The 26997-nt window shown below is 47.6% G+C and overlaps 1 protein-coding gene across 1 annotated transcript in view; it reads left to right on the top strand.

Moving 5' to 3' along the window:
- The window catches only part of LOC119973530 (collagen alpha-1(VII) chain-like), a 528770-nt gene extending 501992 nt beyond the window's left edge, over nucleotides 1–26778 (top strand). The window contains 2 exon segments of the mRNA XM_038811804.1: nucleotides 22003–22175; nucleotides 26529–26778. Coding sequence (XP_038667732.1) covers nucleotides 22003–22175; nucleotides 26529–26534 — 179 coding nt within the window. The 3' untranslated portion in view covers nucleotides 26535–26778.
- Nucleotides 26779–26997: the final 219 nt, after the last annotated feature.

Genomic DNA, 26997 nt, shown 5'->3' with positions numbered 1-26997 from the left:
AGTAAGGAGAGTGAATCTCCTGCCGGCCAGGTAATGCCTCCAACACTGCACAGCTTCCACAACAATGGCTTGGGCCTCCTTCTCGTCAGAGGAGTGCCGAATTTCTGAGGCATGGAGGGTGCGGGAAAAGAAAGCCACGGGTCTGCCCGCCTGGTTGAGGGTGGCGGCCAGAGCTACATCTGATGCATCGCTCTCCACGTGAAAGGGGAGGGACTCTTCGACTGCAAGCATCGTGGCCTTGGCGATGTCTGCCTTGATGTGGTTGAAGGCCTGGCGGGCCTCAGCCATCAGGGGAAAAACTGTGGACGTGATGAGTGGGCGGCTTTGTCCGCATAATTAGGGACCCACTGGGTGTAATATGAGAAAAACCCCAGGCATCGTTTCAGGGCCTTGGGGCAGTGGGGGCGAGAGAGTTCCAGGAGGGGACGCATGCGGTTGGGCCCTAGGACTCCATTTTCCACAAAGTAGCCAAGGATGGCTAAGCGGTTGGTGCGGATCACGCATTTCTCCTTATTATAGGTGAGGTTAAGGAGTGTGGCGGTATGGAGGAATTTTTGGAGGTTTGCGATGTGGTCCTGCCGCTCGTGGCCGCAGATGGTGACGTTATCTAGGTATGGGAAGGTGGCCCGCAGCCCATACTGGTCAACCATTCGGTCCATCTCTCGCCGGAAGACCGAGACCCCATTGGTGAGTCCGAAGGGAACCCTAAGGAAGTGATAGAGGCGGCCATCTGCTTCGAACGCAGTGTATTGGTGGTCCTCCGGGCGGATGGGAAGCTGTTGGTATGCGGACTTCAAGTCTACTGTGGAGAAGACTCGATACTGCACAACCTGATTGACCATGTCAGATATGCGTGGGAGGGGGTATGCGCCGAGCTGCGTGTACCAGTTGATGGTCTGATTGTAGTCAATGACCATCCTGTGCTTCTCCCCAGTCTTCACTACCACCACTTGGGCTCTCCAGGGACTGTTGCTGGCCTCAATGATCCCCTCCTGCAGAAGCCGTTGGACCTCCGACCTGATGAAGGTCCTGTCCTGGGCACTGTACTGTCTGCTCTTAGTGGCGACGGGTTTGCAATCCGGGGAGAGGTTCGCAAACAGTGAAGGTGGATCGACCTTAAGGGTCGTGAGGCCGCAGACAGTGAGGGGGGCAGGGGTCCGCCGAATTTCCAAGTAAGGCTTTGGAGATGGCATTGAAATTCCAGGCCGAGCAACAGGGCAGCGCAGAGGTGGGGGAGGGCGTAGAGCCTGAAGTTGCTGAACTCTACGCCCTGGACGGTGAGAGTCGCGATACAGTACCCCCGGATTTCAACGGAAGGGATCCGGAGGCCAGGGAGATTTTATGGGTGACGGGATGTACCAGCAGGGAGCAGCGCCTTACCATAGTGGGGTGGATGAAACTCTCTGTGCTCCCGGAGTTAAAGAAGCAGGTCGTCTCGTGCCCGTTGATCTTCACCGTCGTCGTGGTGGTCGCGAGGTTGCGGGGCCGAGACTGATCCAGGGTGATGGAGGCGAGCTGCGGAAAATGCTGGGAGGTCCCGGGCTCCTCAGCAGTGGCAGAGGTAGCAGCAGGCAGCGAACGGCCCAACAAGCAGGGGTCCTGAGGCGCGGTCCAAAATGGCGCCAAAGATGGCGGCGCCCACGGGGCGCACATGCCGGGTGGCATCAAAGGTGGCGGCGCCCACGGGCCGCACGTGGCTTGTTGTGGGGAAGATGGCGATGCCCACGGGCAGCATGTGGCTTGCGCATGGGGAAGGTGGCGCGCCCCTGGGTCGCATGTGGGGGGTGTAGAATGCCGGGCCTGGAAACAGCGGCGACCGACCCGGCCTGGCAAACGGAAACAAAGTGTCCTTTCCTCACACACCCGTTGCAGGTCACGCTACACGCCGGGCACGACTGCCTGGGGTGTTTGCTTTGTCCACAAAAATAACGCGTGGGCCCCCCAGAGTTGGCTGGCTACCACGTGGCGCAGGCTTGCGGTGAGCTGGAGTCGGCAGCTGGTGGGGCCCACAATGCCCACGAGAGTGCCGCGCGGTCGGGGGTGTAGGACTGCAGGTTACGGGAGGCCACTTCTGATGAATTAGCGAGCTGCCTAGTCCCCGCAAGATCAAGCATACCCCCTTCCAATAGTCGCTGGCGGACGTACGTAGACTTCATGCCCGTGACATTAAGCGTCTCTAATTAAAAGTTTGTTGTGTTGGACTGCCGAAACTGCCTGGCAGTCACAGTTCCTACCGAGGATCTGCAGGGCCCACAAGAAATCATCCAGAGTCTGCCCCGGGAGTTGCCGTCTCATGACCAGGAGGTGCCTGGCGTACACTTGATTCACCGGTTTAACGTAATGTCCCTTCAGGAGCGTCACCGCTTCGGAGTAGGTGGACGCATCCCAGATCAGGGCTCACCCGTGAGTAGAGGACTTGGAGCTTCTGCGAGTCCGAGGGTTCTTCAGCGGCTGCTCTGAGGTGACCTTCGAAGCAGACTAGCCAGTGGTCGAATTGGCTGCATGAGGACTCAGCTGCAGGCGATAAGGCTTGATGAGGAGATCCATCTTTTAGAATCTTGTTCAATAAATTGATGTACCGTCAATTACCACGAGACAAGAATGGTAGAACAATCAAGGCTTTATTGAACAAGATGTTGTGCCTCCTGTAGCTGGAACCAAAATGGCTGCAGCGCAGGAGAGCACACATTTTTATACGCCGCCTACTGGGCGGAGCCAGTAGGCAGGGATTTACCGTCTTACCTGTAATATACGGACAGTGCCGTAATACATGCAATATATCACTAGTGGTGTTTACCACAGAGGCCAAACAAAAAGAGCTGGAAAGTTGAAAAGAATTTGGAGCATATTCTGTAATTGCAGACGGGACAGCCAGCCTTATCACACATGTGGATATGCATTGAGAAGGTGCTCCCTGACTGCACACACAAAGCTAAAACAGGACTGGTAGCTTGGGGTTTTGAGGAAAGACATGGGAATCAAGATATCAGACTGAACTTGCTTACTGCAGGGAATGTAAGCTTGAAGATTTTTTTGGCTATTTTGGCAACATACTCCCGGGAGTACAGATCAATAGATATAAAAGTTGCATTCTTGCTGGTGAGCAATTTCGAAGGGAAGTATTTTTGAAACCACCAAAAGGAACCTCCGATATAGAAGGAAAATTGCAGAAATCAAACAAGTGTGTTTACGGATTGAATGTGTCAAGAAGTATGGTATCTTTCTGTGAGGTCAGTCCTGTTGAGAACTAGTTGCTTCCAGTTAAAAGCAGACCTCGTAACATTCCATTGGTATTACAAGGAGACACTAGCAGGAATCTGGGGCTAGATTCTCTGAGTTGGAGACTAAGTGCTGACGCTAGCGGGGGAACAGTGCCGTTTTACGCCCGAAAAAGCGATGCAAAAGCTGCACCCGATCCTCCGTCTGGTGTGAATGCTAGCTGTCATGCAGTGTAAAGCCCCCGGCTTTACCTACGGATACAGCCGGAGAATTACCGGGTCCGTGGCCGCTCATGCGCACGGCAGCGGCTGGCACCATGCAACATGGCGCCGACCGCGTGCGGACCCGGCCTGCCAAAAACCGCCCCCCCTGTAATCAGCCTCGCCACCCCTGGAACAGCCCCGGTGCCCCCAGCCCCCTCCAAAGCCGCTCCTGCCCGCGGAACGGCTCCCCCCACCCTCCAACATTGGCGGCACTGGACTCAGTCTGCAGCTGCCACACGGGTTCACGGAAAAAAAGGATAAGTGTTCCACGCCATCGGAAACATGGCCCATCGGGGGAGGGCCTCGGGTGACGTCCTGACGCCGATGGCGTGCAGCGTACTCGCCGTTTTTGAGGGGGCAGAGCATTGCAAAAGCGGCGCCTCCCCCGATTTCAGCACAAACAGGGATTCTCCGGCAATCGCCGAACGCGATTTTACCGTCGGCGACCAGAGAATCCCGCCCTGTATTATGCAGGTGGATGATTTTCTGCGGGGAGGTTCTGTAAAATTTGAACAACGGGTTATCAATAAAATCAAGAAGGAATTCAAGTTTGGAAGTGGCTTCAGGGTCTCTTCAATACATGCGTTTAAACATTTAAGCGAAACGAGTTAGGCACGGCATTGAACCAACAATCCTATCTAGAAAATGTTAATTGTATCCCAATAAATCGGGTCAGATCTTCACATAAAGAGAATGCAACGATCAAGGAAGAAACTGATAAGTTTAATTGGGCAGTTGAACTGGTTAGGCACTCAGACTAGATTTGAAGCTAGTTATGATGTGTTGGAGCTGAGTGCTATGATGAAGCCACAGTAGAGGAAGTTCCCAGCCTTGGGTGAACCTGATGATATGGGATTGGTCACCTTCAGAAATGCTTTACATGCCAACCTCCTAGCTAGAGATTCAAGCACCACAGGATTCATCAGAATTTTGGTAGAAAAAATTAAAAAATGTTTGGGAAAATAAAAAATTAAAAGGGTAGTGAAAAATCCCTGAGCTGCAGAAACCCAAGTGCTGGTTGATGCTATAAATATGGGGGTTTATTTATCCAATGTACTGACAGAAATATTGTACAAAGCAAAAGTGAGAAAAGTGAGAAAGCTTTTCCCATAAAGTGCTATGTTGATAACCAATCCCTGTGGGATGATGTCCATTCAACGAAAAGTGTCACTGAAAAACAATCTAAGAATAGACCTACCTGGAATAAAAGAAATGTTAGAAAGAAGGGAGATAAGACAGCACGGTGACACAGTGGTTCGCACTGCTGCCTCACAGTGCCGAGGACCCGGGTTCGATTTCCGCCCCGGTCACTGCCCGTGTGGAGTTTGCACATTCTGCCCGTGTCTGCGTGGGTCTCACCCCCCACAAGCCAAGAGATGTGCAGGGTTGGTGGATTGACCATGCTAAATTGTCCCTTAATCAGAAAAAAAAATGCTTTAAAAGAAAAGCGGGCGACCTCTAGGTAATGATGGGTTGACAGAAGTCACCAATTACCACACTGTTTTCAAAAAGAAATGCCTGCTCCAAACGGAATGTGGGATCTATAATACAGTACAGCACACAACTTACATTTGTTTGGAGTGAAAGAAATGTGTTCTTCATGATTAGAAAGCTCTAATTGAAAAGAAAAAGAGGGTAATCTGTCGATGTAACAGAAAGGGCCTGCTTTGGCAACTCTGTTGTAAAGCTAATTGCCTGTTAATGAATGTGAAGTTAAAGACGGGGAGAACGTGCAGACTCCGCACAGACAGTGACCCAGCGGGGAATCGAACCTGAGACCCTGGCGCTGTGAAGCCACAGGGCTAGCCACGTGTGCTACCGTGCTGCTATTTAACAACTTGTTAAGTCAAACCAACTATCAACTGCCCAGTTAGTTATCTTTGACTCAAAGCAATACAGCATGAAAAAGAGCGAGATGATCATTCTTAAAATAACCTGGATTTAAGCGGACTGGCTTGTGGTTAAGCTATAATGTTAGTATCAGTGTCTGAACTGGTAAAAGCTGTTGCTGGATTGGTGGCAATTATCTTTCTCTAAAAGTACAGGTTGAGCATCCCTTATCCGAAATTCCGTAAACCAAAAAGATCTGAAATCTGGCCTGTTTTTCGAGCGCCGACGTGATGTCACACCTGGGAAATCCCACAGTGCTCCTGGGCAATGTGCATTTCCCAATGTTCCACACATTTGCAGTTCCCAACATATGCTGCACATGCGCAATTCCCAATGTTCAGGACATGCACAGTTCCCAACGTGCGCTGCACATGCGCAGTATATTCCAAAATCCGAAAGATTTCAAAATCTGATACACACTCGGCCGCAAGCATTTCAGATAAGGGATTTTCAACCTGTACAGAAAAGTGACATCTTGGTAGTGCCAAGCTTTCTAGAGTCAATATAACTTTGGTGGCTATTTGGAGTTTTGTCTTTACTATTTTGTCATCACTGGTGACTCTAACATTTGCTCTGTGGCCTCCAGGTGCCAGCACCTTGATCTCCACAGGTAGTGCAAATGTTATCTACCCAATTGTATCCACTGCCATTTGAAGAGCTCTGCACAAGAAAAATCACTTCAGGGACGGCACGGTGACGCAGTGGTTGGCACAGTGGTTAGCACTGCTGCCTCACGGCTCCGAGGACCCGGGTTCGATCCCGGCCCCGGGTCACTGTCCATGTGGAGTATGAACATTCCCTCTGTTTGGGTCTCTCCCCCGCAACCCAAAGATGTGCAGAGTAGGCAGACTGGTCACGTTAAATTGCCCCTTAATTGGAAAAAGTAAAGAAAAAGAAAAGTGCACTTTGCCAAAGAACCAACAGGACATCGCTGTGACCTGCTGCATGAAAAGAACTGCTTTAAACATGAATGGGCTGTGTGCCTTTATTGCTCCCTGACTGATGTTGTGGAGAAACCCCCCTGCTTTCCTGCAAGACTCTGTGACAGGTAAGTGGAGGGAAGTAGGCACCTTCATTGCCACTGACAGCCTTGCAGAGAGATGAGACCAGCTGTAGGTTTTGCAAAGCACGTTAGCATCTTCAAATTCATTGTAAAAATAGAACCCTTTCAAGTATATTTATACAGATACTATCAAAGAGTAATCAAGGAGAGCAGTCAGAAGGAAAATAATAGACATCTTACGATGGCTGGTGCCATTTTTAGAAAGACTGAACGATCACCAACATCAATTTGGTTGCTGCTAAAATATTCTGAGCTCCTCTAGCGCAGGAGCTTCAAGCAGAATCTTAAATTACATACATTTTTTTTAAATATCTAAAACCTAACTTGCACACCCCAGAGTATTCTTTTAAAATGTATTTAAAATGTTGAAAATGGCAATTATGTTTCATGGAAAAAGTAAAAACATTAGAGATTATTTTTAGGGTGCTTTGCTTAAATAGTTTTTTTTTAATTGTTAACATCAAACCATTGATTATTAAATAGATGTACACAACTGCCCTGCTACTCTCCATTTATCGGACTAATGAGACTTTCTGCAGGATTCTCCGTCGGCAGGATCCTCCGCTTCACCGGCAGTGCACTCACGCCCAAGGGTGTCCCGACAGCGTGGGATGACCACAATTTGAAACCGCATTGACCGTCTGGCAGAATGACCCGCTGTCGGCGGGAGTGTGCTGCGCTGGAAAACTGGGCTGGCGGGACAGAGAATCCCGTCCTTTGTCTTTAAAGGATATGAGATGCATATCAGTCATGAATGAACTGGCTCACAAGGGTGAATGGCTTTCTGTCAGAAGTATTATTAATATTGACTTTTTTTTTTCATTAAAACTTAATGGCTGAGGAATTACTTTCCATCTGTTTTCGGGCACAGAATGGTTGAAGTTAAAAATGGCACCAGGAGCATGTGCCAGAAGTCGTTCCAGAACACCAAATGGGTCCACCTGATTTGCCAGTAGTAGCTTTGGGTTGGCTTGTGTGTTGTGTGAGTTTTGAGGGGTGGGGGTGGAGGAGAATAGGAGGCTATGGATCGGCCCTCCCCTGACTGTGGCGGTGCTGGACTGAGTCCGCAGCCGCCGCACTTAGTTCCCGACGGATGAGACCACACATGCCCGTCGGTAGCTCGGCCGCTCGAGGATGGAGCATCGCAGGCCAGGCCTCAGGCAAGGGCCTGAGGCCGTGTATACGGTGTGCGTCTCAGGGGGTGGAGCTACGCGAAAGCGGCGCCGCCCCGGATTTCAACGTCATCAGGGATTCTCTGCCCCGTCGCTTTGGTAGTCACCACTGTTGTATTATATTATATATATGGGTTTTACGGTAAGGCCCCTGTACTACAGGTAGGGGGGTAGATCCCTGTCTGCTGGCTCCACCCAGTAGGCGGAGTATAAATGTGTGTGCTCTCCGAACAGCAGCCATTTCATCAGCTGCTGCAGGAGGCCACATTACTCTTTGTAATAAAGCCTCGATTACATTCTACTCTCGTCTCGTCGTAATTGATAGTGCATCAATTTATTACACAGAGATTTTTCAGAGCTGGACCTCTGCATCAAGCTGGAGTGCCTGCAGCTGCATCCTCAAGCTGACAACGGCAAAAAAGACTTCGAACAAAGCTAGCTTGCTTTGAAGCGTACATCGGGTCTGCGACAGACCCAATCCCAGAAGCACAGAAGCTCCAGATTCTGTACACACAGCTGAGATGCAACGTTTTTCCCCTCGTCAAGGAAGCGCCGACCTACGCAGAAGCTGTGCGACAATGGAGGCATTACCTGGCCAGCAGGAGATCCACTCTCCTCACTGACCAACGGTTGGTTGCCTTCATGTTTAACAACACACAGCGGGGTAAGATCAAAACTGATAAAATCTTGAGGTGGTGGATCGAGCTCTCCACCTACAATTACAAGATTTTGTCTCGCCCCGGTAAACTTAATGAGCCCCCCGACGCGCTATCCCGAGATACATGTGCCAGCGCACAAGTGGACCGACTCTGGACCCTGCACGACAATCTCGGTCACCTGTTTTTAAGGCGGGCAATCCTGCCCTACTCCATCGAGGAAGTCAGGGCTTTCACCGGAGACTGCCAGGTCTGCGCGGAGTGTAAACCGCAATTCTACCGACCAGACCGTACACGCCTGGTGAAGACATCCCGCCCCTTTGAACGCCACAGCGTGGACTTCAAAGGACCCCTCCCCTGCACCGACCGCATCACGTACTTTCTGAGTATGGTCGACGAAAATTCCCGATTCCCCTTCGCCGTCCCATGCCCCAATATGACGTGTGCCATCGTCATCAAAGCCCTCAACACCAACTTCGCTCTGTTCGGTTTCCCCGTCTACGTCCACAGCGACCGGGATCCTCATTTATGAGCGATGAGTTGCGTCAATTCCTGCTCAACAGGGGCATTGCCTCTAGCAGGACGACCAGCTGCAACCCCAGGGGAAATGGGCAGGTGGAGCGGGAGAATACGGTTCAGAAACCTCCCGGCCTCCCGCTGGCAGGAGGTCCTCCCCGACACACTTCACTCCACACGGTCGCTCCTGTGCACCGCGACTAATGAAACCCCCCCCATGAACGTCTCTTTGCCTTCCCCAGGAAGTCCACCTCCGGAGTTTCGCTCCCAACGTGGCTGGCAGCTCCAGGACCCGTTCTCCTCCGTAAACACATGCGACTCCACAAGGTGGACCCATTGGTTGAGAGAGTACAGCTACTCCACGCCAACCTGCAGTATGCCTACGTAGCCTACCCCGATGGCCGCCAAGACACAGTCTCCCTCAGGGACCTGGCACCAGCTGCGTTCCCCCCGCCCTGGTGCCACCCTCCCTTCCCCCGGTGCACCCCACCGCAGCCCCCGCTCCTGGACAATCCATCCTCCCCTTGCTCCCACCCGGGGATGGAGGATTTCGACACGCTCCTGGAGTCACCGAAGACCAAGCCGTTGCCTGAGGCGCCACCAGCACTGCGGCGCTCTCAACGACAGATCAAGGCAATCCTGAACCCAGGAACGCCGCAGCAATGGGTGGGGGAGGCGCGGGGATTGTGGGGGCCACCTACTGGTGGATCTTCCGGATCCGTGTCCTGGAGGAGGTCCATCTTCCAGGCTGGAGTACCATGTTCTTTCTGCGGAGGTCCATCTTCCGGCCTCAGATTGCTCCTGGGGGGGGTCCATCTTCATTTTCAGGAGCTCCAACAGTGGCTTCATGGTTTTGGACACCATTTCTATATGGTGCCCAAATACGACACGGACTGCCCCACCATGAAATATGGTGTAAAATACCCGGTTGCATAATTAATTAGGTCAAGGCCGGAAGAAACATCTCACCTGGCCTCTCTTCCAAACCATGGAGGCCCCAGACATTGTTCAGGTGAGTCCCAACTTCTGAAAACATGTTGCTCCAGACATGTTTTGAATTGGTGTTTTCCCGCTGGCATTGCAGACAAGGTGGGATAGGTGGGAGATTCCGGCAGGGCTTTCATGTGCATCCCATTAACGATAGGCAAATCAGTTTCAAGCCGGTCTCCAACATGTTCCCTTATCTGCCATGGCGGGCACCAGCAGAAGATGCCATAGCAAATTCATGCCAGCCTGAAATGGTTATCTGCACTCCCTCCAAATCTCCCCCTTCTCCCGCCATTGAACCCACCAGCAGGGCCATGGGAGAATTCCACCCTTAGTTACATTTTGCAAGGGAATTCATCTTAAATGATGTTGCTTTATGGGTCCACATAGTTACCAAGCTAAAGGGTTCAGATTGAAGAGTGTTGAAAAACACACAGGTCGACTTAAGGGATAGGAGATAGGTTAGAAGTGGATTGAAGTGGCTTAAAAAGTAATGGAAGAAAGATAGAGTGAAGAAACGGTACTGAGCAAATGTGGATGAACATCTTAATGAGATTTTGAAAAATTGTTGGGAAAATAGTTAACCAGTCTGGATATAAATATAAGATGGACTTTAAAGAAAAGTGGGATAAATTATGCATAAATATCGGGATAAATTATGTATAAATATCGTTAATAAATCAAAGTCTGTTTGACATTTTTAATAGTGTAACTGTAACAAAAAAAATCAGACAATTTTCTTTTATGAACCAGGAGGCCCTTTAACGGAAATAACAGGAAGCAATTATAAATCTGATTGGTTCAGCAACTAATTGTTCTGTGACATTTATCAAGTTTAACTAAAAGACTTATAACCTTCTGAAATACGTTAGATGGCAGGTACAATTGTTGAAATAGAGTCTAATCCAAAATGCGGCAATCATTATTTCCTGAAACTTATGTCTCCAACTAGTTCTGTTGAATAATGAAAATTTAATGGGCACATCCTTTAAGAAGGAGCTTCTGGAGAGCCCATTAACAGGTAAAAATCCTTGTATTAACTTCTTGAGAAGCAAGTCACATTCCCTGTAATCAGTGCCTTTCTGTGCTAAGTGAAGGGTTTGATCCTTTAAGGCAGAAATGTTAGCTCATTAATGTATTGCAGGGAAACAGCGTGACCAGTAGGCTATTGGATCAGAATGAGACCAGAATGGCTCTAATTACAAATTTTAATCGGTGCGGGATCCTGAGATTGCCCAGCAACTACTATCAACGCTTCAGACCTCACTATTGTCGGAACTTCATGGCTGCTGCCTGGCATGTCAAGATGTATTTAAAGTAAACAGCTGGATTGAATGGATGTGGCATCGACCTGCATGAAAAATGATTTCTCCGTCCATAAATCGCCTGTTGTGGTACAACTGCTGGACATTTCTTTGCTACGATCTCCGTAGAGATTGCAGCTTTTAAAAATAAATTTGAACTTACAGTTATAAATACAAAAATGCTGGAAAAACTCAGCAGATCTGGCTGCATTGGTAGAGAAGAGAAACAAAGTTAACTTAAAATTCAGAAGTGTCATGTTGGACTCGACACATTAACTCTATACCACAATGAAAATCTCATGCTTGTAGCCACTTTCTCCTGAGGCCTGCAGGCCAAACCAGGAATTTTTCTGACTCCCGCTACCCAGCTCAAGATAAAAACAAATCCAGCCCATAGGACCCAGGAGGGACTTGATAATCATAGAATTTACAGTGCAGAAGGAGGCCATTCGGCCCATTGAACCAGCCCTTGGAAAGAGCACCTTACCCAAACCCACACCTCTTACCCTCCCTGTAAACCAGTAACCCCACCCAACCTTTTTGGACACTAAGGGCAATTTAGCATGGCCAATCCACCGATCTTTGGACTGTGGGAGGAAACCGGGTGTAATGACGTAGGCCAGGCCTTTGATATTGGCTAATTAGAATAAGAGTTCCCTGATTAGTGGCCCAATCAGGGAACCCCTCTCTGTGTATATAACAGGGAGTATCAGACCCTCTGTACTCCTGGTGTAGACAGCAGACTGAATGGTCATGTTTGTTCTGCTGTTGGGTTTGTAAATAAAAGGATTTCTGATGATGGGACTTCTGCCTCCGTGGACTTATTACACCGGAGCACCGGGAGGAAACCCGCGCAGGCACAGGGAGAACGTGCAGACTCCACACGGACAGTGAACTAAGCCGGGAATCGAACCTGGGATCCTGGAGCTGTGGAGCAACTGTGCTAACCACTATACTACTGTGCTGCCATACTGGGAGGACTAAAACTAGGGGACATAGTTTCAAAATAAGTGATCTCCCTTTTAAGGAGATGAGAAGAATAGTTTTCTCTGAGGGTAGATAGTCTGTGGAATATTCTTCCCCAGGAACCGGGGTTTTGTTATGCTGCTTCCTTGATGTGCACTCTGACAAAGGAAGGTTCAGACTTGGAGATAGCTTTAACACATTTATTAAACTGTTAACGATTCTCCTACTTGGATTCGACTCTCCTGTTAATCCTGCTATAGCTACTCAGACTGACGAACCAGTCTGCTACAATCCAGGTGGTGGGTGTGATGTGTTCCAAGTCAACCCTGTGTACTCACTGAGAGTCTCCACTGGAAAGAGAAAGATCATGTGTGCTATGTCCTTATATATGGGTTGGTGTGATGCCCTCCTGTGGTAGTGTCACCTCTGTGTGTGTGTCTGCCCATTGATCGTGTCCTATCTTACTGGCCTATTAGTTGAGTGTCTGTGTGTCATGTCTCTGGTGCTCCCTCTAGTGTCTAGCTAGTCTACGTGTATTTACATTAACCCCTTGTGTATTTACAGTGATGCATATCACCACACCGGGCAAGTGGACAAAGTGGTTAAGAAGGCATATGATATGCTTGCCTTTATTAGCCGAGGCATAGCGTTTGAGAGATTGTGCTGGAACTGTATAAAATGTTGGTGAAAGCCACATCTAGAATATTGTGTGCAGTTCTGGAATCCACATTATAGGAGGGATGTGGAAGCACTGGAAAGGGTGCAGAGGAGATTTACCAGGATGTTGCCTGGGCTGTAGAGTTTTAGTTATGAAGAAAAATTGGATTGACTGGTTATTTTCCTTGGTAGAGGAGACTGAGGGGGGATATCTTTACGATGTATAGAATTATGAGGGGCATTGATGGAGTAGACAGGAAGAAACTTTTCCCCTTGGTGGAGGGGCCAATGACCAGGAGGCAGAGATTTAAGGTGAGGGGCAGGAGGTTTAGAGGGGATGTGAGAAAAATCTTTTTCACCCGGAGGGTGGTGGGAGTTCAGAGGGTGGTGAGAGTCTGGAACTCACTGCCTGAAAGGGTGCTGGAGCCAGAGACCTTCATAACATTCGATAACTATTTAGATATGTATTTGCAATGACAAGTAATACAAGGCTATGGGCCAAGTGCTCAAAAATGGGATTTGAATACTTAGATGGTTGTTTTTGTGCTTTAGACCTCTGTGACTCTGACTGGAATTCTTTGGCCACTGGGATTCTCTTCCCACCGGCAGCGTACCCCCAGTCCAGGGGTTTCCTGGTGGTGTAGGATGGCTCAAATGGGAATGGCAAGCGGTGGGAGTAGAGAATCCTGCCGCCAATGAATGGTGAGCGCTGAGAAACACACGGCCGGGGAAACCGGAGAATCCAGTCTTATTACTCCATGATAGTATTAGTGCAACAGACCCAAAGGACTGTTCCTGCTCCTAAATTCCAATGTTCTGAAAGCAGACATTTGATTCTCACAAAATTAGTTGAAATGTTTCTTCGCTCCCAAGGGTTTACTTTTGTTCTGTTCCTTTCTCAGCCTGGTAAATTCTAACCCAGAACTGTCCTTAACAATGAGAATATTATTGGAGACCCTACCTCTCATGCAAACTAGGCAAATCTTCCAGCTTCATTTTAACTCCTCACAAAGTAGGTATTTGCTAAGCCAAGCTTGAGCTGCCACCCATACTCTAGCACTGGGCCAACCTGAGTCTTTCAGCTTCTAGTTCCTCACTTTCCCCTAGACCTTGGTGGACCATCTGTGTCTGTGAGTTTTCTCGAAATCCTTCTCCTCCCAAAGACCACTTCTGTAGCATCTCAAATCGCATGGGTCTTGTATCCAGGGAAAGATAAGCTTGAGAGGCAAACTTTCTTTCATCTTGGAACTAAATGTACAGTTCAATGCTCAACTCTTTACTATCCAACATTTTCAAAACTTTTCCTGGACTTTGGAAAGTCGCAGTCTATCCAATGTTAGCACAGGCTGCTGCCATTGTCTCCTAGCATAGCCACTTGCACCTTCTTCCAGTAAAACAATCTAACCCCCTTTAATTTGTAACAATCAAACCACCCAGGTTTGCTGTCAGGCAGACTTCATAACAGGTAACGTGAATTTAAATTAAAAACATAGCCCAGAACATAACAATCTTAGAAACCTCATAATTGTAGCACGTTTTTGATAATCAGATAACTGTGTGGCAGCATTTCTCTGCTCACCAGAGGAGTGTGAATCCCACGCGCAAGGTTCTCTCCTGCTGATCCAATCCAGAAATATGTTCCCTGTTAATTGGAGCTCCAGAACCAGAGTGTTTTTGAGAGAAACAGCATCTGCACTTTGGACTGCTATCTCCGGAATCGACCTTGCCAATTCCCATGGAGTTTCCACTGAATGCTTGGATGGCTGCAAGTTTACGAATCCCTCAGGTGCTGTTGTAGGCTTGTCGCTGAGTTAATTCCTCAACAGCTTCACTGCATCGTAATGTCCATAAGACTCAAAAGAGATCAGAAACCTTAAAATAAAAAGCAAAATACTGTGGATGCTGGAAAGCTGAAATAAAAACCAAACATGCTGGAAAAACTCAGCAGTTTGGCAGCATCTTTGAAGGGAGAATCAAATCTTACTTTCTGCTTATTTAAAAATGGTCTTTGCTGACCAAAAGCATGGCTGCGACTGGTCACACAATTTGCAAGTTGCAGTTCTGAAAACATCCAACAGCAATTTCAAGACAAAACTCAACTCTCATCCTTGTAGAATCAGACACCTATCATTGTGTTGGATTGCAGAGGTGCAAACGGCCATCATCTATCACCGAAGACGAACTATGGATTTTGACCGGAGACATCATGCAGGATTTTCTCTGCATTGCGCTAAGTGCAGCAGTGGGCGTGAAAATCAGCGTTTTTCCCAGTGACTGCAATGGCAGGCTAATTGTGCCGTATCATCTACTCTCCACCTCATTAATTATGCAGGCATGGAAAACACTCCGGATCGCTGGTGAGCGGCCCCTGATTTGTGTGCCACGCTGTGACCTCATTGCTTCCTCATGCCAGCACCATATTTTTCATAGAATTTACAGTGCAGAAGGAGGCCATTCGGCCCATCGAGTCTGTCCCGGCTCTTGGAAAGAGCACCCCACTTAAGACCACACCTCCAGCCTATGCCCGTAACCCAGTAACCCACCTAAACGTTTTGAACACGAAGGGCAATTTTAGTATGGCCAATCCACCTAACCTGCACATCTTTGGACTGTGGGAGGAAACCCACACGGACACGGGGAGAATGTGTAGACTCCACACGGATAGTGACCCAAGCCGGGAATTGAACCTGGGACCCTGGAGCTGTGAAGCAACTGTGCCCATACACACATATCTCAACCCATGCAGCTCAGGACTGCTGCAAACGGAGCAATAACCCCCAAAGGTAAGATCACTGTTGCCCTGAAGTTTAGTAGCAGCTCCCTGGAATGCCTGCTGGATGATGTGGAGGTCTGCCACGATGCCTCCCACATCTGGCCACAGTAGGTCCACAGAACTCACCAAAAAAGACTTGGGAGATGGCGGCAGGTGTGGTCTGCCCCAACGCCGACAGAAAAGGTTGGCTGTCCAGTGCAAAAAGAGGATGAACAATCTCATCCATGCCACCAGGTTAAGTCAACTAATTCATCACTCTCAACTCACACTCACAAGCCTATCACACATTCACAATATAGCTCACTGCCAGCTCAAGAGACATCACCACTCACTATCTCACACATCCCTTCATCTCAAAACCAGGCGTCCAACTACATTTCAGGTGTCCTTCTCACCTGGCCTGGGATGCGTTTTTGATCACACTCTCTCCACTGTCTTTATGCAGGAGACAATTGCGCATAAAAACAGGGATAGGCCCTAGAGCAGATATGGAGTGCAGGAATGCAACATCCTCACTGAAGTTGATAACAGAACCATCATGCTGCCGGAGAGGACGTAACAATTCCTATAGTGACGGTGAGGTCGCGGCAAGCGTCCATGTGAGGATGCTGCACCTGGTCATCCATCAGTCCACACTACTGTGAGTGTACTCTCCAGTTTTTTTACTCGGCTACCATGCACTAATTATCTCTAATTTCTGTCATAGGCACCTCTGCCAATTGCCCGACGCCCTCCCCCAGCCAGGCTCTCAGCTCCAGCCCCAAGATCCTTGGATCAGGAACTCAATATTAGCAGCCTTGAAGATCTGTCACAACATGCCCTCTACAACACAGACCTTGGTGGGACCTAGATCTAGAGCAGGCTCAGGGTCAGAATCTGGAGAGCACAACCTGCTCCACAGCAGGAGGAGGCAGTGACATCCGAGGTCACCAGCACTCTGAGAGCTGCTGGAGGCCAATATTCTGCTGGGTACCAGTCAGATGACAAGCCTCCAGACACAGTCTTAAATCAGTTGCTGGAGCTGCAAAGGCAAGCACGGGATAGGAAGGGATGTCAGCTGCATTGCAACAAACAATGGCCGTCCATCCACATGCAGACTGACGAGATTTTACTGTCATGCCAATGCACCGAGGTCCACATTGGTAGCATGGCGGTGGCCTTGGAACCCTTGGTCCAGGACATCGGCCCTGTACTGCTGCAGGATTCGTCGGTGTAGGCAATAGTGTCAATGCAAGAAGTGCATAGGCCAATTCGATCTTGCTCCAACTGCCCTTCTCCTCAAGGTGTCAGCCAGGGCCTCTCGAGCACCCATAGAGAGGAGGACCAACACATGGACATTGCAAGGCCATCAACCTAGGGGACTGCAGGAGTGTTGGCTGATCCAAGTCACCTCCTACTGTGACCTCATCACCTCCAGATCCATAACCGCACATTAGGAGACCCAAAGCAGGCTGGAACCCTCTAGGTCTCGGTCCTCCAGAAGACGCCAATAAAAGCCATCCCAGACAACAGGGCATTGCAGTCAGAAGGCTGCCTCTACCTTTGCTGTGGATGTCTGCAATGCACCCAGATGTAGTGGTAGGATCAGGACATTGACAAAATATTAGGAGCACAAAAGTGGCACTGGTGTTCATTACTGTAATATGAAATCACAGCCATTTCAAATCTCCTCTTAGCAATACCTTTGTATTATGATGAGCGGAGTTGAAGTCATGGAGGTTACTGGCTATGATTCTCCCACTTGTTGGAGGTGTCGCTATCGTGGGCTTCTTGCCATATAGCCTGATTCCATTTCACCACAGTGTGTAACTGTTTCCAGATCATTGCCAACATAAGTGATGCCTCATCCTTAATTTAAAGTGTGCTTGTGGAAGGCGCATTGTTCACATACGTTTCAGGGTCAGGTCATATTCACTCTTGGCTGTGTAACATGGAGGTGGAGGTACTCTTCCATCTCTTCGGCGTCATTGAAATCTCAAGGATTAGGGTAGAAGGGCAGATGTGTTAACGCCAGGAGAAGGACCATATATCCTGGAACTCCATGTACTCTGTCATCCACCAGGGCTTTCACGCCATGAACCCATAGTTAAAGCTCGTGTGTGCTCCTGTCTGGCAAATGCATTTGAGACATTCGGCTGTACATCAATGAAGCTGACCAATACATGTGAGCACCTTGTCACCTCAGGTTGATGAAACTCTGCCCCTACCAGTCAAATTTGTGACTGGGTGCTTGAATTTACAGTCGTGAGCGTCTCCCACTCTGTATTTGCCCATATCAAGACCACAAGGCTGCTGTTAGTAGGGGCGCAGCACTTTGCGTCCCCTTGTCTGGGCACTGGTCGACATCAGTAATGCAATTTCCAAATGATACTTTTTGGTGGGTAATAGAGCCTTTGAGGATTCTCTGGGCGCACAAGTTGTTGTTTCAGACAATGCTGAGGGGAACATAGGATAGGAGCTGAGGTTTGCGCTTTATTAGAAATGACACATGACTGAGAGCTTCATGATGTCTGCGCATTCTTCAGTTCATAAGGGCCAGGGATGGCATTGAGTGCACAATGTCTGTGTCAAAGAGGAGGTATTTTAATGTCTGGCAGGCAATTGGTTGAATATCATCATCAGGTGGTCCACATCCAGCTAAAAGTGAGGGTAATCCAGGCCAGCATCCCAAACTGAGTGTGCCGTCTGTCAATGGAATTGAGAAGAAGGTGACACCATTAGACTGACTCATCTCTAAAGGGATTGAAACCTACAAAATGGCCGCCTTACCCTAGTATCATCTTTAAGTTTCACCATCGAGGATACACAGAATGCATTGTCCCGTTGCTGGAGATGGACCACTTTGAGGAGCCTTATTCAGTTGAAGGATACCACCTACAAGCCCACACAAGGTAGTCAAACAGCTGCTGCTTCTTGTAAGCTGTCATAGTGACTGGGATGCTGGAAAGGTACCGTGTGGGTGCGCCAATGTTATTAACAGATATCAAGAAATGCAGTGGTCCCAGTATTGACCCACAGGGACCACCATTGTATAACTTCCTCCAGTTCGGGAAACAAATAATTGCCAGTATCCTGTTTCAGCCACTTCATACCTGATGAGCCATCAATTGCACGTGAGACGAGTTGCTGTACAAAAGTTAGGCTTTAATAAGCTAGAACTTAGCCCTACGGTCGACTACAATAAATGGACGACCGCCGGGCGTTCTGACTATTTATAGCTCGGTATGGAGGCGTGGTTAACTCAGCCTCTCGACCAACCGGAGAGCCGTCACATGACTGGTCTCAACTAATCGGTCGAGAAGCACATGACCAACCAGGGCCAATGGTAAGCCGGTGTTCTGCACCAATGGCAGACAGCTATGCAAATCATACCACCACAATACCCATGCTACAAGCCTGTTGTGCGGCACTTTATCAATAGCCTTTTGGAAGTCCAGATGCACCACATTACCCATTTATGTTACCTCCCCAAAAAACTCAATCAAGTTAGTCAAACGTGATTTGCCTTTAACAAATCCACGCTGACTTTTCTGAATGAATCAATCCACCCTTACCGTTCATTTTGTCCTGGATTATTCTTTCCCGCCACTGAGGTTAAACAGACTGGCTTTTAGTTGCTGGGTTTATTCTTACACTGCTTTTGAACATGGGTGTAACGTTTACTATGTTTACCTTTATCTCAAGGCGGCTGGAATACAAAGGACTGGAAGTCCTTTGGGCAGCACGGTAGCATGGTGGTTAGCATAAATGCTTCACAGCTCCAGGGTCCCAGGTTCGGTTCCCGGCTGGGTCACTGTCTGTGCGGAGTCTGCACGTCCTCCCCGTGTGTGCGTGGGTTTCCTCCGGGTGCTCCGGTTTCCTCCCACAGTCCAAAGATGTGCGGGTTAGGTGGATTGGCCATGCTAAATTGCCCGTAGTGTCCTTAAAAGTAAGGTTGGGGGGGGGTTGTTGGGTTACGGGTATAGGGTGGACACGTGGGGTTGAGTAGGGTGATCATTGCTCGGCACAACATCAAGGGCCGAAGGGCCTGTTCTGTGCTGTACTGTTCTATGTTCTATGTTATATTGCAGTTGTATAATCTCTGTGCGGACCACATCTTGAGTACAGAATTTAGCTTTATAGCAACTACTTGCATTTACATAGCACTTCTAGCCTAGTAAAATGTGCCAAGGTGTTTCACTGCATCATTCTCAAACAAAATTGTACACTGGCCACATAAGGGGCTTCATTTTACAGCCACCCCATCCCCCCTGATGCCCAATCAGGTGTGATTTTGGTGGCGGGGTGACACATGAAACAAAGGGCTGGCAAACCCACCACTTTCCCACCCACCACCATGCTGTCCCTGATAAGATGGTAGGTCGCAGGGCACTGTAATCAGCGGCCTACTAGCCATTTTTATATAAACAATTAAGGGTCAATTGAGCTTGTACCATGCCAATTGATGCAGATAACTTGCTGCCAATGCTATAATAACATTGACATTGGCAGGTGAGCGAGAGCAGGCAGGTATTTTTCTTTAACAAGGGCACCTCACCACCCCTCCCAACCCCACAAAATGAAACACACACCCCTTGTTTCTTCCCTTCTGGCCTCCAAAAGCTGCCCACCTCCACCCTCCCTAGGTTCCACTGTGGGCAGCATGGTAGCACAATGGTTAGAACTGTTGCTTCACAGCGCCAGGGTCCCAAGTTCAATTCCTGACTTGGGTCACTGTCTGTGCGGAGTCTGCACGTTCTCCCCGTGTCTGCGGATTTCCTCTAGTGCTCCGGTTTCCTCCCACAAGTCCCGAAAGACGGGCTTGTTAGGTGAATTGGATATTCTGAATTCTCCTTCAGTGTATCAGAACAGGCGCTGCAGTGTAGCGAGTAGGGCCTTTTCACAGTAACTGCATTGCAGTGTTAATGTAAGCCTACTTGTGACAATAATAAATATTATTATTATTATTATTCCCCACCAAAAACCCCAGACGTAACTCTCTCCAGTGGCCATGGGTCTACGTGTAACCCTGGCAACGTCCATCACAGGTCTTCTGGCCTTGCTGTGATTGCTAGAGCATTCAGCTCTAGAGGGTATGACTGCCGTCCCCCTGCTACCCCCCCTCACTGAGGGGCAGAAATCCCATGCTCACCTTGTTCACACCGTCTGCAACATATTATTGCGGATGTTTAACGTAGGCCAGCTGGCTTCTGATATTTCTTCCTGTTTGAGGGATGGGGTGTTGGCAGCAATATTCACTCTCCCTATCCCCTCTGTAAAATTCAAGGAATTCCTCAAGCACTTTGTGTGCATGCATTCAGATGCTAACAATCCTCTGAGTTAAAACACTGGTTCAATTCATATTTAACATGAGAAGCCATCTCGGTAAAGGAGTTGACACTAGTGCTGGGTGCAGCCACCCCGAGGTTTGTTAAATCGATATTTACTGGTGTACATTAAAGAAGCCACATGGCATGTTGTTTTTTCCACACAGCAACCAGTTGTTTGGAAGTAATCATGGCATCAATGTCTATTTCAATTGCCACGGAAAGTGATTATGACCGTTTCATGATCACTTGTTGGAGCTGTGAACAGAACTCCTGAAACACATGTGCCGACATTTTCCAGCCGGTCCTGCCTTCTGGTCCCACCAACAGCGACTCTCCTCCGCTGGTACCCGGCGGCGTAGGGTGAGAACAATGGGAAAGTCCATTGACCGCGGCAGGACCAGAAGATCTCACCGCCGGCCAATGACAGGCCAACTCCCCTGCCACAAAACACACCGCGAGGCAGGAACTCCTGCCCTTTGGGAAAATTTCTGGAATAATGTATCAAGACTTCAATGAGTGGTACAGAGAAATTGAGCTCAGTGCAGGATAGCATGAGGGTAGCAAAATAATGGACACGTTTTAATTATGGTTTACATTAATATGGAGCTCACCATTCATCAACTTAAATCATCCAAAACAAATTAATGGTTATTCACATCATTATAAGTTGTGGGGTCTTACTGAGTGTAGAATGGCTGCTCCATATCCCTATCTAACAACAAAGTAATTAATTGTATATGAAATGCTTTGAGATGATTCTAAAAGATTTTAAATAAACCTCAGTCTTTCTTTTTTTAGACTGCAGCTGACGTGCACAATGTAGAGCTACTCTTCCGAAAGAAGAAAGTCCTTATCTCATAAGCAACAAATTGACATGCCTCACATAAAATACCCTGGGAGAAAATCTGTTGGCTTTGCGCATGGAACCCATAGGCATTCTTTACATGCATATTATGTCATGTATTTTCACATTACCCACTCGTACAGAAGATCAGATTTCAATAAAGACTTTGGCATACTTAACTCAAAAGTAAAAGATGGATTGTAAACATATTGGTGTTGGCATTTGCATGTCAATGATTTGTATAAACAGCCAGTATAAATTTCTGGGAATGATAATATATAAGGATGTTTCTTGACATTTTCACATCAATAAATGCTTCATTGTGGCTGGAGTTAAAAGCCAGATTGATTTAAAGTTTGTCTTTCTCTTTTATGCCTAAATAGCTCCTTGTAGCAAACTGATGGATGAAGGTTCCTGTTCACAATATGAGCTGCTGTGGTATTATTCCCCAGAAAGCAATGAATGCAGACCATTTGTGTACAGTGGCTGTGGAGGAAATAGCAATCGCTTCCCTTCAAAGCAAGGATGTATAGATAGATGTGTGCAAGGAAAAAAGGTATTATTTTTCTGGACTCATTGATTTCAGTTCAATTTTGTTTTATTGCATTTTGAAACTCTCGGCATCACGCGTTCCTCAGGCAATTATATATTGACGTGATGCACAGTATGGCTTACCCTGCTTTTCACCAATCATAGCAAAGCTAAAAAACATAAATTTTCCTTTTCCCACGCGTTTGGCCTACCCAAGTGACAATGATAATATGGTAAGAAGTCTTACAACACTAGGTTAAAGTCCAACAGGTTTGTTTCGAATCGCTAGCTTTCAGAGCACAGAAGTGATCATTGGGGGAACAGAATGGTGAGCAGTGATAGGATGAGATGGTGGTGGTGGGGATGGCAGACAGAATTCGAGGTTGTGATTGGAAGGACGATTACATGTGAGGGAGAGTGGTATTTAGAGGTTAGCTTGTTAGGCCTAGAAGAAATACATTTCCTCTTCCTGGCCCACTAGCAGTTCTGTAAATATTCTTGTCATAACTGATTCAACCTCTCCATTTCCTTTTACCTGCCAAAATTCCAGAGATTAGGGAATGTAGCCAATGCTATTAAAAATAAGGAGCGGGATTCTCCGTCGGCAGATCCTCCGTTTCGCCGGCAGCGCACTCACGCCCATGGATTTCATGACGGCTTGGGTGTGCCCACAATGGAAAACACCGTTGCCCGGCAGCGTGAATGGAGAATCCTGTTGCCGGCGGGGGCAGGCCGCACGAGGAAATGGGTGACGGAGAATTCCACCCAAGATGTTAAAATGGAGGTTTGCAGCTCCCTTAACAGCTTTAATCAACCAACCTATCTCCTAAGGGTGAAATGACGATGGAAACATGTTATTCTGTAAAGAATGTTCTGTGTAAATGATTTAATTAAGCTGGGAAAAAGGTTAATGGAGACCATTTGTCCGGAAGAGAAAAAGAATAAAGGTGCTAGATGTATGCAGGTCAAATGCTTTATAGGTAAATATCAAAGGGACGTCAGAGAGGACAAGAAACATTTTGCATCTTACAGGAGTTACACAGATAAACAGTAGAGGATGCATTACATTTTATTGACCTGAAAGCAGAACATGAAAGATTTTTATATTTTGGAAAGGAGTGCGGAGAACAATGGAATCAAAAATGAAAAAGAAAAGGGATATTTAAGGAGCGTTGTGGAATTGAGTTGTGCATGACTGTGTGAGGAAGATTTCCTAGCAACTGTTCTGGACTGAGAAAGATGCAGTTTGAGTCAGCCAACCAGTCAAGCCAGAAATATTTTTGGCTGCAAAAAGTAGTCTTGCTCTGAAGTTTCTCCACAGCAGAGTGGAGAGGTTTGAGTTTGAGAGGTTATATGGTATACTTTATTAAAGTGACAGCAGCTTTGCCTTGTGTAATATTACTGGATTTTTATAATTAAACATCTGCAAGGGAGTGTTGCCTGGATGTTGTTTACTTGTAGATCTGACCAAGTAGAGAGTCTTTTGCAGGGAAGTTTTGTAAGACTACTTTTAGAACATACAGTGCAGAAGGAGGCCATTTGGCCCATTGAGTCTGCACCGACCCACTTCAGCCCTCACTTCCATCCTATCTCCGTAACCCAATAACCAACCCCTCCTAACCTTTTTTGATCACTAAGGGCAATTTATCATGACCAATCCACCTAACCTGCATGTCTTTGGACTGTGGGAGGAAACCGGAGCACCCGGAGGAAACCCACACTGCAACTGTAATTGTAATCTTGTGAGTTTAAGTTTTCCTTTCTTCTTGTTAATAAACCTTTTACTTTTAATTTTAAATCCCAGAAGTGTTACTGGACTTATTTTTGCTGAGATCAGTATGTTTCCCTCTCATTTCCAGATTACAAAAAAAGGATATGGCCCATTGCCAAGTTTCCCTCTGGGCTTTAGTTTGCTCAGAAATTAACATATGCTATGGTCATAACATGGATTAGTCACCTGACCCATTTCCCACGCGTGTTGATTTGATTTTTTAAATTAAAATTTTCAACTCATCCCAAATGAGTCTATTTTTGGAGATTAAAATTAGCCATGGGGTTAAAAGTTCATTCTAAGGAACCTAAATAGTAAAGAAAATATAATGCAGCAAAGCATTTTGAATTTGACAGAAGCCAAGGAAAATCTTTGTAAAATCTTTCTTCAGGAAATGTGATCGGTTAAACACTAAATTAAAAGCAAAATACTGTGGATTATGAGAGAAAGTGCTGGGAAAACTCAGCAGGTCTGGCAGCGAGAAGCAGAGTTGAGGCCAAAATTTCCCGCCTCATCCCGGCGGCATGATCGTCTGATGCCGTTAATGTCGGCAGGGCTTTGCATTCGCTGCCCCCTCCGCTGCCGGGAACACGTCACAGAGTGTGCAGGGCACACAACACCCTGCAGACATGGACAGAACCAGAAAACAATGGCCAGCAGCCTTCACCACAGGGAAATACACTGCTGGGGGACCAGAAAATTCTGCCCAACAATTTAAGTTTAATGTGACATTTCTTCTGTAGTTTATGTAAATCTGGGTGAAATTCTGCGTTTTGGAGACATGGGGCTGGATTCTCCAATTTTGCGGTTGTGCCCTGCAAAAGGGCATGGTCTTACGACCAAAAAGTCAACGCCGCCCCCGCACCGATGCTCCACCCGATGGGGGACTAGCAGCCGTGCCAAGTAAAGCCCCCAGCTTTACCTGCAGATAAGGATGCAGAATGGCCAGGTCCATGGCCATGCATGCGCACGGCGGCAGCCGTGCCATACAACATGGCCCCAGCCGCAAGTGGACCCAACCTGCCAGACAGTGCCTCCCTGTAACCCCCTTGCCACCTCCTGAATACCCCCCACCAGTCCCCCCAGCCCCCTCTGCCAGCGGAACTGCTCCCACCCCGACTGTGGCGGCACTGGACACAGTCCGCAGCTGCCACACCAGATCCCCAAAAATTGAGAGGACACACGACTGACGCCGTCAAGAAGCCGGCCCATCGGGGTCGGAGCATCAGCGAGCGCTTCAGGTGTTGTCCTGAGGCCGTCTCAACGGCATGTGGCCTACTCCTTGCAGCGCATCCGAAAATGGCACAACCCCGAGTTTGGTGTAGAAACGGATTCTCCAGCCAATCGCCAAACACTATTTCAGGTCATCAATCGGAGAATCCCAGCCATGTTCTCCCACCGGAGCTGAATTGAACCTGATTTGCACTCTCACTGGGGCGGAATAAGGAAGCGATTCCTAATCCTTCGCCATGAAAGTTTCTGCATGGTGAAATCTTGGATTGTGGGAGAGGGTGGCCCTCGGATGGACGTTGGGGGAAACTTCCTTAAAGAGTTAATCACTTGGCACACTGCATCAGGGCCACACTTGTCAAGACCTGTAGTGATTCTTCCCAAGGTGATTCCCGGCCCAGAGAACAGGAGAATCACTTGGGCTCGAAGAATGAAATGAAATGAAATGCAAATCGCTTATTGTCATGAGTAGGCTTCAATGAAGTTACTGTGAAAAGCCCCTAGTCGCCACATTCCGGCGCCTGTCCGGGGAAGCTGGTACGGGAATCGAACCGTGCTGCTGGCCTGCTTGGTCTGCTTTAAAAGCCAGCGACTTAGCCTGTTGAGCTAAACCAGCCCCTGAATACGGTGCCCCGGTCTTAATGACCAATTTGTATCTTCCCGCTGGTGTGGGGCAAAAAACCTTCTATCCCGACGCCAGCGAGGGGCTGGGGCTGACCCTGTTTTCTTCATTACCGTTAGATTTGCCACCTCGCCGGGAAGTCTGCTACCGGCGGCGCGAGGCATAGAATTTTGTCCTCCATTTCTCTCTCCACAGATGGTGCCAGACCTATTGGAATTCTCTTTTCCCGCTGGCAGTGCACCCCCGCCCACAGGTTTTCCAGCCGTGTGTCGTTGCTTCAATATAAAATCCCATTGACAAGCTGCGGGAGTAGAGAATCCCACCTCCAGCGAACGGCGAGCCGATGAGAAACATGCGGCTGGGGGACCGGAGAATCCAGCCCACTGAGTTTTTCCAACACTTGTGTCTTTGTTAATGGGATGAGTTCATTGGACTTGATCTGTGGCAACAGGCTTTTCCTGTTATCCTCCTTTTTAAAATATTTCTCATTAGCGATTTCCCAGGATCTTAGATACCCACTGAATGCTGATCCTTATTTTTTTGTTCAAGAGCAAACGTTGTATTCACATGTCTGGGAGGGGATTTAAAGTTGATCTGTACCTAAATTCCAATTACCCTCCTTGCTTTTAGCCCGTACCTGACAAAATGTCCAAAATGATTTGTCCTGATTCCTCGGGCATTACAGTGGATATTATATAGGTCTTTTCTAAAAGTCATGAAAGGCGACTGACTTCAGTTTTATTTCTTTATCACAGGATTGACATGAGGAAGATAAATGATGACCTGCTACTTTGAAAAAAAATGAATTTATTTTGGACCTTTATAGTCAATGAATGTGCATTCAACGAGATAAGACATGAGACAACAAAGTGAATAAGATGGCAAGGACATTTTTAACTGAGACTGACATACCCTGATACACAAATGCCAACAGTTCAGAAAGTCTGCAGATGTTCACGTGTAAGAGCGCCACAGAATGTGAATTTGACTATCACTTTAATGCACCGATGACTAATGTATTTGATTTATTTTTCTGTTTTGACTTTCTAGAAATTAATTAATTTTGATATTTACTTAAAAGTTGAATAAAACCTTGGATTTTTCATTTGCTGTACATAATGATATGTGGGCCTGTTTAAAAAAAAATCTTTTATTTCAAGAAAATTAACCAAAAGTAAAATGGAAAAAATACAGGCAAACATTTCATAAGTAATATAGTTATAA

The sequence above is a fragment of the Scyliorhinus canicula genome, chromosome 11 (assembly GCF_902713615.1).
Source record: "Scyliorhinus canicula chromosome 11, sScyCan1.1, whole genome shotgun sequence".
Taxonomy (NCBI): domain Eukaryota; kingdom Metazoa; phylum Chordata; class Chondrichthyes; order Carcharhiniformes; family Scyliorhinidae; genus Scyliorhinus; species Scyliorhinus canicula.
This window is presented reverse-complemented; position numbering and strand designations above follow the sequence as displayed.